Here is an 18,414-nt window from a genome sequence, read left to right as displayed (position 1 = left end):
GCCAGCCAGAGGATGCCGGGGTTCTCCTGCCTTGCCCAACGGGTGCTTACCGATGCCGAAACGCAGCGCCAGCTTGTCGGTAGCCTTCAGCTCCCGGCTGAAGCTGAGCTGCAGCTGAAAGGCCTGCCCGCGTCGCACCACCAGGTTCTTGATGTTGTACGCATCCGTGTGGTGCTGGCGGCAGTTCTGGGTCTTGAGAAAGTCAATCCCAGTGACCTTCAGGTCGTCACCTGGAGAAAGAAGAAGAAAACGGAGGATGGTGGTAAATGGCTCAGTTAACAAAGGTTTCTTCCTAATGGAGTCCTGTGGGTCAGCAAAACATCTAAGTGTCCAGTGGTCTAGCCCAAGGAGTCAACGTTGAGGATCACCACAACTAATAGGTGGTGCAACAGTTTTTATATATGTATATATATTAAATATAGTATCCTATTGTATAACATACATAACATAACATAACATAACATAGCAACTTCGTAAATATATAGAGAGATATAGTCAAACTGCTGGTGCGGGTTACGGAGGTTGGTGGTGGCAAGTTCGCTGCAGCCATCAGCCTGGAGCTGGGACGAGCCCATGCCTTTCCCCCTGACTATTCGGCCCCAGGTTGCTGCAGCGTGCCTCTGCCTCTCTCCCTTGTCACCCAAGGGAGTCCGAGGGATCTTTGACCTCTGAGGTGGGCCGGGGTGAGTGGGGAATGAGCAGTTTGCCAGGGGCAGCAGCAGGAGGAGATGTGGTGTGAGGATTTCTGTCCCTGCTGGAAGCCAGGCATCCAGCTGGCATCCCAGCATCTCTGTGCATGGGCAGCTGCCCACTGCATGCCCTTGGGGCTGCTTCCTTAGGGCTGCAAGTAGGATCTCACTGGTTTGGAAATCCATGACTGCCGGCACACCGCCTGCCCTTGCGTGCTGCCAGCTGGCTGGGGGGCTAGCAGCCAGCTCCACAGCCCACCGCGGGCCAGGAAGATGGCATGGCTGCAAGTTTTCTTGCAATACTGGAAATCTTGCTTCTGTAGAAGTCTTGCTTCCCCCTTGAAAGTGGAGTGGGTACAGTGCATCCACATCCCATCTCCACGACTGCTGTGGGGCAGCTCCACTCCCCTGAGCATTGCACACAGGAGCCCACCAAAGGTCCTGCCTGCTGCAGCGTCCCCGTGATCCTGCCACATCCCTGTGCCCTCTTCTCCTCGTCCCCATCTGCTCAGCTTCTTTGCTGGTGGCACCTTGTCAAAACCCAGGCTGTGACCGCAGCTCCTGTTTGCTGCATGCCTGTGCCTTGCCGAGTGCACGGAGCGCACTCCTTGAGTGTTACAAATGGTTCTTCATTACTGCAGGTAGTAAAACAACAGTAGTAGTAGCAGCAGTAGTAGCAGTAATACGGCCAGGTGAAGAAAACGCTGCCTGCCAAGGCACGCGCAGGGGTGATGCGCCCAAATGATCCCCAGCTAGCACAGGGCAGCTTAAACATTAAACCCAAAAATTTGGATTTTTATCTCAGCATATTTCCCTCTGTCAAAGACTAGCCTTTTAGTAGCATTGAGCACATCATTCATGATTATCAAATAATAATTAACGGTAGCTTTAATTGCTCCTTACAAAACGTAGCGCACAAAGTCAAGCTGGAAGTGAACTGAAGGTGCCAAAATTTGTCTCCCCCCAATTGCTGATATTCTCCCATGTCTCTGGGAGGCCATGAGCCTGGGAAACGGGACTCTTCAGGACTTTGAGGCTGATTCTTTGCGTTTTTCCTTAAAAAATTAGACCCAAATGATATCACAACTGTTGTTAACCAGTCTCTTATGGGAGTCTCCGTATGTGAATCTTTGCCAGGGTGTTTTTTTACAAGGACTTGGTTTCTCCTACAACCCGAGTACGAAAGGAAGGTCTGGGGCCGGGAACCAGCTGTGCCAAGGAGGTGCTGTCTGTCCGGGGGGGATGCTAAATGCGGGGGGGCAGTACTCTGCCCCACTTCACATCAGCTGGTGCTTTGCCATTTGACCGCAGTGCAGCTGTGGACTCCAGCAAGAGTCCCTGCCAGGCACATTGCTCCCATCCATTCCCAATCCAGCAGTCGATTTTGTAAGACACGGCATTTAAAATCACCTCTCCTGGGATGCTCTCTGCTCTGGGAAAGGGGTTTGGGGCTGCGGCGCAGGAGCAGGGCTCTGGGCGGCACAACCCGGTGCAACGCTTGAGCAAAGAGCAAAGCCCTGAAGCAAATCTGGAGCAAGAATGCCCTCAGCTTCCAATGGAGATGGGGATTTGGGGATCAGTGCCTCAGGCTTTGGCAGGCTGCCCAGGTGTGACAGGGAAAGCCGGAGCATGCCAGAACGTGGCTGAGCTATACTTTAGTGTCTAACCTGTCTTGTACCTGTCCATTAAATATCCTTAAAGGATAAGTTATGTGTAAACAGTAGGGAGTAACAATACCTCAAAAGCACTTGGCTCGTGAGTGATTCAGAGGAAGATATGGGAGAGTCAGGAAATCTAAAACCACTTACAGTAACTTCGTAATTCGCCAGTCAGAGGCATAATGGTTGAAGAGATTAGTTCACAAAATGTCTTGACAGATTCCAACAGGGCAACAATGATAACTTGAGGATCAACAGGAGCCATCCCTAATACTGCAGAGGCTGAAATCTGCTGGTGGCTGCTGCAGCGGGAGGGATGCCACAGGCAGGGCCGGATCCAGCGCGAGCTGAAATCAGTGGCACGCTTCCCACTGCGACCTGTGTCAGGTGGCACCTGCAGCCTTGAGTAAACTGAACTGACGGAACTCCATGGATTTCTTCTTAGTAACTACATAAACCGTATTTATCTTAATTACGTAACAGTTATCAGTGGTAGAGCAAATAGGCTTTGAAATGACCATTGCCTTTCGTTAACTGTTTTCATTTTCAAGTGCTTTTTGTTTGCTTGCTGACTGCCAGATGCCAACCTCGGGCTGATGTTTTGCATAATGGGGTGTGTGTGTATTTGTGAAAAAAATTCAGCTGAAATTGCTTCACCCTCTGAGAAGGACAAAGGGGAAGTACGTCTTCCTCAGCATTAACAAATCTCCAGCCACCAAAGCTGCTCAACCTTGTTCCTTATGGAAACCCCGGCGCTGGGCCGAGAAGCTACCAGAAAACAGCCCTGGTGATGGGAGAGGACTATGGAGGGATGTGGGAGCTGAATGCATCAGATGGCTGTGGGAGAGGGCCCTGGGAAATCTGTCCCTTCTAGCGTTTCCTAATGGAGGACAGCATTTCCATCCCCTGTTCCTGGCCATCACCACTGCTGAGGATGCAGAGAGAAAAACCGCAGAGAGGAGCTGCCTTGGAATATGCCCTGACAGCACAGAGCATGGTGCCAAAGAACCTGTCCCCACGCAGTGCTGCCCGTCAGTCGCGCTGCACCGATTCCCGTGCAAACACACCCGTGACACCTTGTGACCCCTTGTGCCAAGAAATGCCACGAAGCGAGCCGGCGGTGCGCCCATCGCTGCATCTGAGGGGGCTTGGCTGTAGCCCACCCTCCCCAGGCAGCTCCCGAGTCCTGCTCATGGGATGGAGGCATCCCTGGCTGCGCTTGCTCCTGGGGTGGGACAGAAGCAAACCCAAACCCCAAACGCTGTCAGATTTTCTTTCTTTTTTCTTTTTTTTAAGAATTTTCAAGACAGTATTTTTAGTTTTATCTCCTAGTTCCATGATTTATCCCTTCTAGAGCTCCCTCATACACTAACCTGCTGGCCCTATCGCATGCTACCTTCCTGGGGAGATGTTCAGAGCCTCAAGAGCACAGAGATCACCCAGAACAAAAATGGGGATGGGAGGGCTTTGCACTGGTAAGGACCTGGTGTCCTTTTTCCATGAGGATGACGTGACGGGGTTTAAAACAATATTAATATGGAGGAGGGTGTTTATAGCCTGTCTGGCTTCAGTGGGAATAAGGGCTACCCAGAAGGACAGGAGGGAAGTGGGATGAGAACTGCAGTTTTGCAAGACAGAACAAAAATTGGACACCTGCATTTACTCCCCATCCTTGCCCAGCCTCCAGGCAAACACATCCCAGAGATGTGAGGTCACATCCCAAAGATGGTGCTGTCCAAAACCCTGGAAAATTTCAGCTCATCCAACCTGGGAGTAGAGAGGTGTGAGATGAAGGGGCTCAGGGAGGTGTCAGGATACCCGTCCCCTCCTGATGGCTGTGGAGACCTGCTCCGGCCAGCCCGCAGGCACAGCTGCTCAGCTACACCCCAGGGCCCGGGGGGCTTGGGCAGCCTGGTGTTGGGCTGGCCCCAGGAGCACAGCCAGCGGCCGAGGTCGGGCAGCTGCTGCAGGAGTGACTCAGGCCCCTTTCTAGGCAGGCACAGGAACTTCTGACAATAGGGCGGGCAGGACAGCCACGGGATGGAGCACAGGTCCAAATGCATCTCCTTTTCAGTTATTTTGAAACTTCTGTCAGATGGTATCAGCCAGCACTAAAGAGCAGTAATCTACATGACTGAGCAGACCGAAAGAAATTCCTTTCTCCTTGACATGAAACAAGTTTAAAAAAGCTGCATTTCTTTCCCATTTTCACCAATAGAACCAGATGTCTATAGGCTGACGAAAAGTGATGGAAAGTGAGTGGCATTTTTCAGTTCTTTTACCAATCTGTCACAACCCGAATTTGCACAGCCAGAGCAAACTTACATCCCGTGAGCAGCGGCGGCACCGGAACACCTTTCCCTGAGACGTCACCCACGGCAGCCAGAGGGGTGAGAAACTCCCTACCCCCCCTGGAGCTGCCATCCTCCCCGCAGGACATCTGCCAAACTGCACATCTAACATAGGCTCTCGTACCAAGCATGAAAAACTCACCAGCGTTACTGCTCATGGTTCTTGTCGGCGTTTCGACCGGAGGTGCCTGCGATGCCAGCAGCTTCCGAGCTCCTGAGTAGCCTCTGCCACTTGCTTCTGAGTGTGGAGAAGGAAGGCAGGCTGCCCTTTTTATCAGTGTCTCGGTCTGAGGTGTCAGCAGGTCCACTGCCAAGGGGTGGTGTTTAAAGAAAGGAAGTTCCCGAGGAAAAAAAAAAATGACTACAACTCCCTCTGCACATAGTCAGACCCTGAAAATCAGCGAAACTTAAATCCCGACTCACATGGAACGTGGATTTGCACAATCAGATGACAAGTGGACAGACCCTTTACTGACAAACAGTAAAATCATGGGCTAGATGAGTAACAAGAATGCACCTATGCCCTAATATCCAGGTGACCGGGACTCCAACTTGAGGGCTAACTTTAAAGGCAGCCCACCAACATTTAATCCTTAGGAAAACAGAGTTCCCCGTTAGGACCAGCCTAACTGTCTTTGAAGTTAACGAGATTTTTGTCATCATGTTTGGGACAGAAGCACTTGAATCTGTGGGCTAAACTTCAGCGTTTACACATGTGGGTTGGAAAGCCCAAGGATACTGGTGCTGGCCTCCTCCCTGTGGGGTCAGGTGGATTCCAGGGGAGATAGCTCTGTGGGAGTACCAGGTGGGAAAGAGGAGAAACAGTCTGTGTCCAGGAGGAGCAAGAAACTCCTGGAGGATCAGGAGCTGTTTGCTGGCTGCTCTTTGCTGCCAGCTGTACCAAAGGTCTCTGCCCAGGAGGTGGCTGGACACCACGTGCTCCACAGCCACCCTGGTCCTCAGGGTGACCAAAGACCGACAGATGAGTGTACCCCACGGAAGGGCAAGCTGGTGGCACACAGGCCAAGAGAGACATGGCCACAGTGGCCAGAAAGAGACACAAACATGCCCCCAAACACCTGAAAGTGAAGAGGGGGCTCAGCTGTGGGAGCAACCTCAGCCCCTCGATGCCTCCCTTCACGGCAGCAGCCCAGGGTCCAGCAAGGTAGGATTTGGTGTGCCAGGCTGGCGCATCTAAATGTAGGATCTCCCTAAACACGATCTCCTTGTGGAAGCCTCCAAAGGCACCGACTTCTCTCCATCAGTTCAGGTAGGTAGGTATTTACCTTTAGGAGGGCTGTTCCATTTGGTGCCGAAATGTCGGCACAAGCTAGGTGCTGCGTTAGCAGATCCCACCCTTCGAGCATGTCACTGCTTGCTGGCAGGTGTACGCTTACTCGAGAGCATGACTAGCACATGGCAGGGCACCAAGGGTTCAGTACACATCTATCATCTCGCAGGGCATCTGCATGAACCTCTGAACCACCAGCATTCTTGCGAGATGGAGCATCACTCACCATTCACCCGCAGACAGTGCGCTGGCAATTACGTATTTCACTACTGAGAAAAACGCTACAATCCCAATTTACCTCTCAGCGTTGCTGTTACTCTGCATTTATTTCCTCCTGGAGGGTGAGAGGCATTTTTGTTTAGAAACAGCAAGGGATGAAGTATACCTGGAACGTCGGTACAATAACATAACTGATAATACATGTAATCTGAACATTTATGATGTATATTACTGGTTTCCACTTAATTGCAGCAGAAGAGTAATCCACTGCATCTGAAATCACTGACAGTAGCTTTCTAATCCACTCTCAACCTTGTTTACACACACACATATATATATATATGCATCATTCCATGCTTGCTTGGAGGCAGCTTAAATTGTGTCGACACATCAGTCCTACAGCAAAAACTACAGATTTTTGCAAACAGGAAGGGGTTGATGTCAGTAACACTTTGCTCCTGAAAAAATTTTGTTAGGTGTGTGCTGGAGGGTCAGTGGTGGAGGCAGGGCATGTATTCACCGGGGACAGTCACATTTCCTGTCCTATAGGGTTTTGCGAAAGGCTGATTTCAACAGCGTGCACGTTCTGACCCTCACTTTGAACCCCAGAGTTCGAGGAAAGATTGAGAAGTTAAGTGGGTGTGGGTTCTGTCCTGTCATGAACCTACTCCATCTTGGAAAGCGGTTGACCTTTTGGCTGCCAATGAGAATTTTTGGGTTTTGCCAGCAGACAACATTTAGCTCTCAGCTGTCCTTTCACTCTGTGCAGCTGCTGGTCTTGCCTGCTCCCATTATCTTTTTCTATCCACTGGTAGAGTCTCAGCTCAACGGCACTTGGCATATGGTACAACACTCCTACGTGAGCTTCATCTCCTGGCTCGTACAAGCTTGTCCCGCCAGGAAAGACCATTGAATTGTAATACCCTCCGAGACAGTTGCTGGCAGGGTCTGAGAAAAGGGATTTCAATTTAAACTGCAGGAATGTTTTTCAAAGGCATGGTTTCAGCTTGTTTCGTGTTGTCAGCAGGTGATCCCTGTCCTTACTAAAGGCAAATCTCCTTATGTTTTCGCTGGCCAGAGTGGCCAGCTGCGGGGCTTTTTTCCTCCTCTTGGTGAAGCTATGAAAAATACCATCCTTTTTGAATCTTTTTTTTTTTTTTCACAAACAGTTACAACAGTTTATCACTTCAATCTGTCTCATAAAAGTATACTCTTCCAATTAGCAGAAGCAGGAGATGAACAGAACACCAGGCTGGATGAGGCTTTGAGCAACCTGGTCTAGTGGAAGGTGTCCCTGCCCATGGCAGGGGGGTTGGAACTGGATGGGCTTTAAGGTCACTTCCAACCCAAACCACTCTGTGGTTCTCTGATGTCTTCACATGCAATCTCCAGCCTATTGCCAATAACTTCAGCGACTCACTTCCCAACTTGCAAAATCAGACACCAGAGGCTATCAGCCTTATCAGAATCTATCTGCTACAAGGTAAGTCACTTTATTAGCTGGCATAAGAAGGTAATAAAACGCAAACAAATAAAATCAGAATTCCTCAGTGGCTGCTCCCCTATTTACAAGCTTGCCCTTTGCCTCAGCTTTTGTTTATTTTGTGTATCAAAAATTACAAGAACAAGCCAAACTTCCAGAGCATGGCCACAGTATCGATGCCAAGTAGGAAGGACATGTGTTGCAACCCAAACTTGGCTTTACGTGTTTATTCATTTGCGACCCCAAGTGCAGTTATGGAGAAGTTGCCTTTCATGACCGCGATGTACCAACCTACACTTATTATAACCATCTAAGGCTTCATGTTCCTTCTGTTTTGTCTTTTTCCCCCACCACCCCCATATCTAGTCAGAGTAACACTCAACACAAAACACAGATCAAAAGCACCACAGGTTTCCTTTTTGGCACTCTGGAAAGGTGAACTCATGGTCCCAGCTGCCCCGTGGAGTTGCTACGAGATGCCAGGGGGTGAAGAGTGCATCCACCAAGCTGCACATGGATACAGCCCACGTGTGGGTCCTGAGGGGCACCACGGCGAGGAGGTGCCTTCCACTGACCACAGGAGGTCTGCTCCCACGTGCACCATCTAGGATGTGTTGAGTCCTTCCTGAATCAGAGCCTGGGGAACGGTAAGTAATGAGAAGTCTGGGGGGCATAAAAAACCTCCAAACTTACAGAGGACAGCCAAGGATCTGATTCATCTCTTTGGACATGGACCTCATTCAAGGTGCTACGCTGGTCCTCTCCTCACCGTTTCGTTAAGCCTGTGCCTCAGTTATTAGGAATTTCCCAGCAGTGAGACACATCTCATCCACGTAACGATCCTGACACGCTCACACTGCTGTTACTCCGAAAGGAGCGTTGGTGTGATCACTCCTCACTCACGTACACCAACCATGGGCCACGACAGCGGCCTGTCAGCGGCATCCCGAGTGCATCCCATGTTCCCAGCAGGCAGATTCTCTTCTCATCTTACATGAGCCAACTTGTGGCAGGCAATCGGATGTCAGGGGTTGATGCAAGATGGCCAAGCCCAGATCTTAACTGATTCCAAGTCATCTGGCCCCAGCTATCTGGTAATGAGTTTCTCACAGGCAAATACCAGAGAAGTGATTGATGCCAATAAAATTATTAAGGAAATTCCATTGTTTCCTTCCCACTAAACCCTGAAAGAGGATTTTTGGACCTAAAGTTAAGGACATAGGTGACTAGCTTTGGGCATTTACCTCCAGAAGGAATGAAAACCGTATCGCTCTGTGCCCAACCCAGAGCCGCCCAGGGAGTCTGCTCCTAAAGGAGGCAAAGACAGAGATAAAACAGAGACCATAAGTACACATACACCAAAGGTAGGCTTACGGCTACTCGGGCAAAACACTCTTGTGTAGCACTTGGCCTGCCCTGAAAGAGAAGTCCTGTGGCCATCACATGAAATAGAGGTTTTAGGCCAGGTCGTCTTGGAAAAATACAGAGCTGCTGTAACAGTAAGCCCAAAGGCTCTAACGTTAAAATATCTTTTCTGGTTATTTTTCAAGATCCCTTTCTCCTTCCCTGGCTGAGATGCCAAGAGGCAAAATTAGTCTAGACAAAGGGAGCAAAGATGAGTGAAGGTTGAACTTGAGATTTCAGTGCTATGACTGCTTGACCCTCAACTCTGGTACAACTGTTGCACCGGAAACACCAAAATTTCTCAGTGCAGATATGATTACATTACGTATTGGACAAAAATGACTAAGAATAAGGTACTTCTGCTTCTTAGAAAACCACTTCTTTAGGATTTTGTGCAAGAAATGGCAAAAACCCCCACCCCTCTCTTATGTCACCGCTTCCAGGCAGCAGCTTTTTTAAAAATAAAATTGCTCCCTCTTTGAACCCGAGGAACCCACCAGCCCCCGCCGCATCCTGCAGGCAGGAGTTCCTTGGCTGAATGACGCATCGTCAGAGGAGGAAGCTCCTCTGGCTTTGAAGCTGCTGCTTGCCTGCTGCCCCCGCGGCCCCCGTCCTTGTGGCAGAGGAGAGAGTCAACAGCTACCCCAGCTAACTTTCTCCATGCAACTTGCGGTCTTCCCAGGCCGTTCCACCATCTCTCTCCCACGCTGAACGCTCCTAGCCTGCTAACTCGCTCCTCACACCTTCCTCCCACCCCAGCAGGAGCCCCGAGGTGGGGAGAAGGACCTCTCCCCGCCGTGCGATGCCGCAGCCCGCAGCGAGTGCTTGGAAAGGGTCCAACAGGGTGGGTGCAGTCACTCCAGGGCAGTATCCACCCTACTGCCACTGACCCATGAACTAGCTTCGAGTCTGCATGTATGACCACACTGACTGATTGCAGTGTGGACACATATCCACAGACTACACCTAAAGCAAACAATATGAAAAGGTACGAGGAAAAATAAAGCAAAAGAGGGCTGCAAAAAATAAATGGTAAGGGCAAAGAAATCAATAGCGCAAATATTGAATCAGTGATAAAATAGTTTATCCATATATTAAAAACAGCTTCAGAGAACAAGGAAAATACTGACAGAATACCTTCCCACCTACAGGATATGTGTTTGGTTGCAATGTCTAAGAGAGAAAACAGAAACTTGCATGCCAGTGTCTTCAAGCAACACTTCTTTCTGCAGGGGTGGCGTACCAGCTTCTCCCCTGCCCGTGTGGGTGCGTGTCTGTACACACACAGACGGACACCGTCCACAGGCGGGAGTCTGCCACACCGCATCCCCGCCAGCCAGCAACGTGACTGAAATCGCCCGGTGCCGGGAAGGGAGAACCTTCCCAGGCCAGGCGGATTTGCAGGAAGGAGCCAGCCCCGCGCAGCGCTGGAGACCCGGCTCACGTGCTGAACGGGAGCCAACCCAAAGCACGCTTCGGCCCACCCCTGGGCACGTGGATGCCCCGTAGCTCCATGCCCACCACGGTTTCTCGGGAGGCATTTTCGTGCAGCACCAGTTCCCAGCAGAGCCATGCCTGGGAGTTGCCTAACTCAGGAGTGTCCTGAAGGGAAGGAGTCATTTAAAATACCTCCTCTCTGGATGAGGAAACAGCTGCTTGGCAGCAGGAGATGTGGCATTTGTAATGCCTCATCCTTCCCTGAGGCACTGCTCGTTTCTCCCGAAGCGTGTCCTTAACTTACTCAAAGCAATTAGTTTTGAAGCGCTGGCCGATGTTCGGGCCATGCCCGCGCACCGAGAGCAGGCCAGGGTGCCAAGCAGAGCTGTTCAGCTCCCACCTCCCGCTGCAAAGACGCTTGTGTCAGGGGAGGAGGAGAGCCACTCGCGTGCCCAAGGCCCGGCCCCGACTCCCACGGCTGGCACGGAGCCGCAGCACGTAGTAACCTCTGAGCCAGGCGAGATCGAGCGATGGGTTCAAAACTCCCCAGAAAGTGGTGGGACCATCTGCCGCGCCCCACTTACTACCACTTTCCAGCCCTTCCCTCCCACTGATTTCCGTTGGCGTGGCTTTATCCCCGCAGGGTGCACTGGAGCCTCTGTGCCGTGAAGGACTCTTGCAGGGATGAGTGGGGTGTGCATCATCTCCCCTTCCTCTAGCAAAATGGGAACGGGAGGCCCAGCCCAGGAGCTCCCCAGGCATTAATTAACCCAGCACCAGCAATCCCTTGGGACTTGAAGTAGCCCTGGGAGCTGCTTAGGAAGCTTTGGTAATTAGTACAGCCATTCACAGCCACTTTTCCTTAGACCTCGAGGAAAAATCAAAACAACTAAAAGCATTATTAAACAGTTAGAAAGAGGAGAGGGACACAGAGTGGCCGGTTGGTTGCTCAGCCAAGCACACTGTGTCCGTTGCTGCTGGCTACTGTGGTGACGGAGCACTGCAATGCCCAGGCTTCCCACTGCTTTGGCCACCTCATCCTGGGTTGCTGCCACCGGTCAGCGTCACCCTGCCTCTGGGAGCACCGCCAGCCTTGCATGCGGTGGGCTGTCTCCTCAACCCGCAAAGGTTCCCATGCACAAAGCAGTCCAGGATCAGCATCCGAGTACGGCGGGCTCCTCCTTCGGTAACAGCGCATCTGTTCTCAGGCTAGGAATGCAATCGCAAGTGTCCGTGGCGGTTTCTGTGGTTAGCCAGCAAGCCTCTGGTGGCCTTGGTCCGTGTGTTGTCTCAAAGAGGAACCTCCATTCTGCGGCACATCAGCATTTAACGGGAACTGCCAAACTTGGAGGCAAAAGGGCAAACACGTCTCAGTTACAGATGGTGCTGCCCACGCAACCCATCCATAGGTCACAGGAACGCCAACCTCCTGCCCAAAGAGGGTAGTCACCAACACTAGATTGGGTCACTTGAGGTCTTGGCTAGCTGAGTCTCTAAAACCTCCGTTGGTTTCTGCTGCCTCTCTGGGCAACTGGCCTCCAGGGGACAGTTTTATCCCCTGATGAAACTCAGAAGACATAACCTGTGCCTGTTGCCTCTTTTTGTTCCGGCCATTTCTAGGGAGCAGAGCTTGGCTCTGTTGCCTCTGTAACTCCTCTCCAAACACGTGTTGGCTGCTATCAGGCTATTACTCAGCCTCCTTATTTCCAACAATCTCACATCCCTCAGCCATCTTGGTATCCTTGTGCCAGACCAGTTTCCCAATACCTTTCTTGAACTGGGGGATCCAGCACTGGGAACAACACCCCAGGTAGAAGCATAGACTATGTCAGGGCCCTGAGGCCACCACCAGCACTGACTGCCCCTGCCCAAACCCTGGGGCCTCTACCCCGTGGCCCAGGACCCCATTTCAGATTTTACACTTTTCAGATTTTGACCTTTTTTTTTGGTGTTAAAGGATCTAGAAACACACCTGCCTTAGAAAGGGCACTGAAACACCTTGCCCACCACCCACCTTGCACCTGAAGCTAGAAAGTGTTCCTTGACAGTCTAAAATACTCTGTTTCTTCCTCAGGACCACATTTTCAGAAATGCTGCCTTCTTGCAATCTTTTCCTTTAAAAAGTAAGGTGGTGAAACACACACTCCCATACATACTTGATTTTTAGAGGAAAACTCCCAGCTCTCCTGGGATGACTTTTACCACTGTCTTGAGTTCACCCCAGATTTTGCTCTGAGACCAAGCGAGCTGCAGGCACTCTGATGTTTGCTGCGGATGAGTGCCCCCTCTGTGTAACACCCCTCTGCAGCTCTTGGACCCACGAAGCGAAGGCTTGCTGCTGCTCTTCTGTGGAAGGTGAGCAGAGCACGTGGCACCACGAGCATGTCAGGATTAGTTCCTATTTCTTCACAACACTGTGGCTTTTCTGTGACAGCCAAGGTCAAAGACATGGTACCACTCCTGGGTGTGCTGAGTTGCCGTGACTTCCTTCTTCAAAAACACCCCACTGCTTGCAATATTTTAGTGGAATTATGTGTGTGTGTGACACCTTCACAATGTAACAGTATTTAGGGTCTCTGAAAGGTCAACACAGGGCACCGAATCAAATTCTTTGGAAATTTTAAACATACCAAACTTGGAAGAACAATCTACTGATCTTATCTACTGCATCCACTGTATTCTACAACTTACCACCCAGGCAAACATACCATCCTTCAAGTTATTTTGATATATGCTGTGATCGAGATGTTGTACAAACCTTCCAAGTTTCAGTGGCTCCTTGTGAATGACAACAGGGATATTTCTCAGGTCTTATGCATAGTTCCTTATCTAATCAGTCAAACTACGCTTTAAGGTTCAACTGCAGCTATAATTTCATTTGGCTTTGTTCCTTGTAAAGGTATACAAGGTATTGTTTACCTTAGAATATAATACTCTTGGACCTTGTTTATACAACAGATTTTTCAAAAGCTTCCCACCATTAATTCAAGAACATTTACCTCAATCTTCATGAGCGACATTGTGAGCCCTTCTGTTAACCATGTCCCTGCTCATTCTACTGTTTAAGCATGACGTGATAGAGTCCGGCTTGAGGAAAATCTGAGGAACAAGATGCTGAAAAATTAGGGTTGTGTTTGAGAATGAGGGGAAGGTGCAGAAAAGACTCATTACACCCAACCCCTAGCAGATGTGCAAGGCCAGGCTGGATGAGGCTTGGAGCAACCTGGTCTAGTGGAAGGTGTCCCTGCCCATGGCAGGGGGGTTGGAACTGGATGGTCTTTAAGGTCTCTTCCAAGCCAAACCATTCCGTGATTCTATGAAGTGTATTTCACTGGAATCTGAGTGGAAATGTGTGCCCGGGACTCTTCTCTAGAAGTACCTTGGCTCCACCATGGGAAAACTCCCTGCAAGCACACTACAGTAGTTTCCGCGTAAGGACAGCCCACCTTGTGCCCGAGTAAACGAAGGCCTTACGGCTGGCCATGACCTTCCGCCACCTTGTAAGTTCTACCACATTTGAACTGCTCACTCTTCAAACATGCTCATTAGATTCACGTTACTTGTTTGTGCGTGTGTGTGGTCTAAAATACCTGTAAACATTAAATTTCAGCCGCTGAGCGCTGGACAGTGTTTTAATTTGGAAATGCTGGCACCCCTTTTTGAGATCACCTCCAGCCACATTTTGGATGAGCACAGACGAACCATTTACCGGAAGCACACTGCTCTGCCCTACGGCGATCGCAGCCTCCCTCGCAGCCCTGGCCCCATGCTGATGAGCAACGCTGGCAGACGTGGGGCCAAACCCTGTGTACATAGAGGAGAGGGATTCTGCCAAAAAAAACGCACCCTCTCAGCAATATTTTCCTCCCACAGGAACCGGAGGAAAACTTGCTTCCGTTCCCACCCTCAAGTATTTATGACAGCGCATTTACAGCCCTGGTTTACGTTCTTCCGCCTTAAAAGTAGTGTTACCAAGCAAAACGCTGCCAACCCGTTCTGCACGTGTGCAAACATCTCCTAGACCTTGACGTCTGACAACGACTGTAGTAAAGAAATGTCAGTTTTGAGACAGTCCTTGTGAGGAAGAACTTTCCAAAAGGTTTGTTAGGAGGAGACGCAACAGCCAAATTACCCGGAGAGGAGGGAGTCCGGCACTTCTGCCGCTCGCGCAAAGGCGGCCGCGGCTTGCGGCTGGCTGAGAGTTAATGACAGGAGCAAACAAATCAGGCTTGCAGCCTTCATTATTTCCCCATCATGTACCAAGGTCTAGGGAGACCTGATATACTTAGAACTGCCTAGCTTCCGCATCTCACCTCCGCAGACCTACGCGGGATGCCGGGTCACCGCACCACTTTCCCACGTGGCTGGACGCATCCCAGTCTTCCTACCGCTGCGGTTACCCAAAAAGCACCCCCAAAAACCCATGTGGGTAAGCAGGAAAGGCACTCGGAGAGCTGTGCCCTCTTCCCCACCGCGTATGCAGCTCCGCTCTTTGGAGGGGGAAGCCTTACGAGCACACTGAGGGGAAAGGCGAAAGCTCTGCCCCTCTTGGGACACAGCTGCCAGATGAGATGAGCCAGGACGGTCTCCCAAAGCAGGGGACTCGGAGCAAACAGCTCCCGGCCTCTTCTGGGGACACTGACTTTTCATCTTTCTGATAGGAAGAAGGAAAAGGCACAAATCCAACTCCAGTGGCATTTCCACCCGCAAACCTATTTTTACACTCTAGCCAGACCCGGTGCAGGTCTGCCAGTCATGACAAACCTGACAGGTTCTGATAGGGAGGCTGGCAGCACTGTGTCCCTAGGTTTTCTGCACATGCCACAACCATGACTCGCTTTTCTGTGGTTACGAGAAGACAGAGACAACCTGGCAAGCCCAGAGCAAACAAGTGCTATCACCAGCATGATGTATACACACAGGCATCACTGTATTTCTCCATTGGCATTGCAACTAAAAAATTTCCAAGTAAAACAACATGTGTGGGCAGGGGAAAGAAGTCGATACCTTAGAAATGGTGATTCCTGACAAATGCACCGTGACGACAGGCATCTCATCCTGAACACAAAATGATCACTGACCCAAAATTTATCACGTGTGGGTACCAATGATCTGGTTAATGGGAATGAACATGGGATGGCATGAATGGGAATCAGCATCATCCAGAGGTGTAAAAAACCACCTTGCTTGAGAAACTCCATTTTACCCGACATTAAAGCAACTGCCAACTCAAGTGGGGAGGGGGGACATGTTGAGCGTGAACCCTCCTAGTGAAACCGGCTGACCGGTCACACACAGCCTGTCGTATTGTCCCAAAATTTTTTTCAGGAATGGTGTTCAAAACCCCGGCCTGGTTAGGAGTTTCAAGGAAAGAGCAGCAAGCTTACAGTGAGCAACATGTCAGGAATGGGTAAGTGGCAATTACAGGCATCAGGTACAAATGGGAAGTTAAAAGGTGCATGTGACTGATATGGGAAGCTGAAGGAATTAATGGAAGGCTCCACAGCCTTACAGGCAGCGGCAGGCGTGGAGCCATTTCGAGAAGCAGGGAGGGAACAGTCAGGAACAGAAGAGCAGGAATATCAGCTGCCTTCAGGGTTTACTTGTGGCTGCTCTTCTGTTTTGGGATGGGTCCTCTTATGGAAAAGTACTGACACACAGGCACCTTCCACAGCCACCATGTTTACTTTCAGCCTTCCCCAAAGTGGGAAAGCTCTGCAGCCACAGGGTGTGAAAAGGAGGAGCAGCTGATAAGCCTCTGGCCCTGATTTCCACAACACTGACTCAGAGTGGACTTTTTCTGCCGCCACGCCACCACCGACCTGCCAGGAAAGATGCGGCCGGCATGACTTTGCAATTCCGCAGATCAGCAGGCGAGCAGGGCTTAGCAGGTCCGTGGCCGGCACGCCTGGAGTCGGCTGGGGACTGGGGACACCGTCGCGGGGCAGGCTGGCAAGGGACGGCATGGCACCGTGTCCCCTCCAGCAGCCATCACGCCTCCTTCTTCTCCGCTGGGAGCCACGCCAGCCGGGGCGCAGCTGTGTGCAGCAGCGCGAGGCCGCAGAGCGTCACGGCGAGGCCGACCCACCACAGAGGCGTCCATGTCTCCCCGAAGAGAAGTTTTCCCAGGATGGCCTGAAGGAAAAGAAAGAGACAAAGTTTTGCTGGGCTGAGCTACCCCAAAGCTTCCCTGCACTGCCAGAGCTGCAGGGACTTTTGCCGGGAGAGCTGGCCCTGGAAAAAAGCTGCTCGAGGAAATTCCCGCTGGGACCACCAATGGAAACAGCTGCTGTGGGTGATGCTGGAGGTGACCTACTCCACCATCCAGGCTGGAAGCACAGCCATTTTCTGACCCCAAAGCAGATGCGTGTGTGCTCTGCTGCCTTCCCAGCACCTCTTGGGAGCCAAATCTCCAGCCAACTGGGCGACTCCAGTCGATTAAAAAAAAGGGACTCACTGACCTGAGCTGTGGATACCGCCATGAGCTGACCACGAGCTGGAGCACAGAAACAAGGTGGACAGCTGCTGAGAGTGAAAAGTAAGCCGAAAAAACCTGCAGGTCAAAAACGCTCTTGCTGTCACTAGAGGCAGTACGCCTTCACACCCAGCGAGGGTGGCTTTGGCTTGTCACCGGCGAGGTGTTGCAAAGGAAAAGCAAAACAAAGCAAAGCTCCCAGCTCGAGCTCTCACTGGCAGTTAGAAGAGTTCAGCAAACCTTGCAGCCGCTGGGCAGCAATGCCCTTCCTCCTGCACCACCCAGAAAAGTCCTACAGCCTCTGCCCTGGACAACTGTCAGAGCAGCTGAGGCCTGAGAACAATCACTTCATGTCTGCCTGTAACTATAACAGCGATGCCGGTCGCGCTGGGAGGTGACCTACAACCAGTCACGTCCAGCGTGACCATTCCCAAGTCACTGCGCTCCTCAGCGCCTGGGAAAGGGATCTACCCACCGAAGAGATGAAGTTGGAGGCCGTCGTCGTCACAGAAGCAGCGGCCGAGGAGGAGGAGAGTCGCAGGGCTTTTGCAAAGACCGTCCACATCACCGCGTTGCACGCCAACACCAAGCCCACACAGACGATGCGAAGCAGCGCCAACAGCTGTAGGACGGAAGGGAAACATCTCTGTATGTTCAACCTCTCCAGCTCCTGACATGGTGCATGCGCCATGGAGTGAAAAGCCCTTCACTCATGGCTAGGTGTACAGAAAAGGGTCGAATCCTAGAATCACCGAATGGTTTGGGTTGGAAAGGACCTCACAGACCATCCAGTTCCAACCCCCCTGCCATGGGCAGGGACACCTTCCACTAGACCAGGTTGCTCAAAGCCTCATCCAGCCTGGCCTTGAACACTTCCAGGGATGGGGCATCCACAGCTTCTCTGGGCAATGTGTTCCAGTGCTTCACCATCCTCTCCGGGAAGAACTTCTTCCTGATATCCAATCTAAACCTCCCCACTTTCAATTTAAACCCGTTACCCCTTGTCCTGTCACTACAGGCCCTTGTAAAAAGGGCTCGGACTACCCTCCGCCAGAGGAACGCCAATGCTGTACGTGCTGGTGCTGCGTGTGGTCCAGGACCCATCTGCTGTGAATGCGGGCTGAGCCCAGAGTGGTCCCAAACCACTGTCCCTCACACCTCCCGTGACCCGCCCTGCTTTAGTGCTGCAGCTAGGGCAGAGTGGGGTCCTCTGGGAGGTAAGTGAGAGCCGAGGGGCTCCGTGCCTTACTCTGCACACTTGCTGGAGAGCAGATTTCCCGAGAGCTCCTTGCTCCAGCGTTTAGCGACAACAAAACCACCTCTGAATTCAAGGGCCTTCAAGGTCAACTAGGTTCTCAAGGAAGATCTCCCTCCTTAGCCAACCTGGTAAGACATGTAACTGCCTCA

General features: G+C 51.3%; 1 protein-coding gene across 1 annotated transcript in view; it reads right to left on the bottom strand.

Moving 5' to 3' along the window:
- Positions 1-16,379, bottom strand: part of TGM4 (transglutaminase 4) — a 26,008-nt gene extending 9,629 nt beyond the window's left edge. The window contains exons 1-3 of the mRNA XM_010154907.1: positions 16,355-16,379; positions 14,665-14,727; positions 51-230 (exon numbers count right to left, since the gene is read on the bottom strand). Coding sequence (XP_010153209.1) covers positions 51-230; positions 14,665-14,727; positions 16,355-16,379 — 268 coding nt within the window. The remainder of the gene's footprint in view (positions 1-50; positions 231-14,664; positions 14,728-16,354) is intronic.
- Positions 16,380-18,414: the final 2,035 nt, after the last annotated feature.

Source organism: Eurypyga helias, unplaced genomic scaffold (genome assembly GCF_000690775.1).
Source record: "Eurypyga helias isolate BGI_N326 unplaced genomic scaffold, ASM69077v1 scaffold21107, whole genome shotgun sequence".
Classification (NCBI taxonomy): domain Eukaryota; kingdom Metazoa; phylum Chordata; class Aves; order Eurypygiformes; family Eurypygidae; genus Eurypyga; species Eurypyga helias.
The sequence above is the reverse complement of the archived record's forward strand: the minus strand, read 5'-3'. Positions and strand labels throughout refer to the sequence as shown.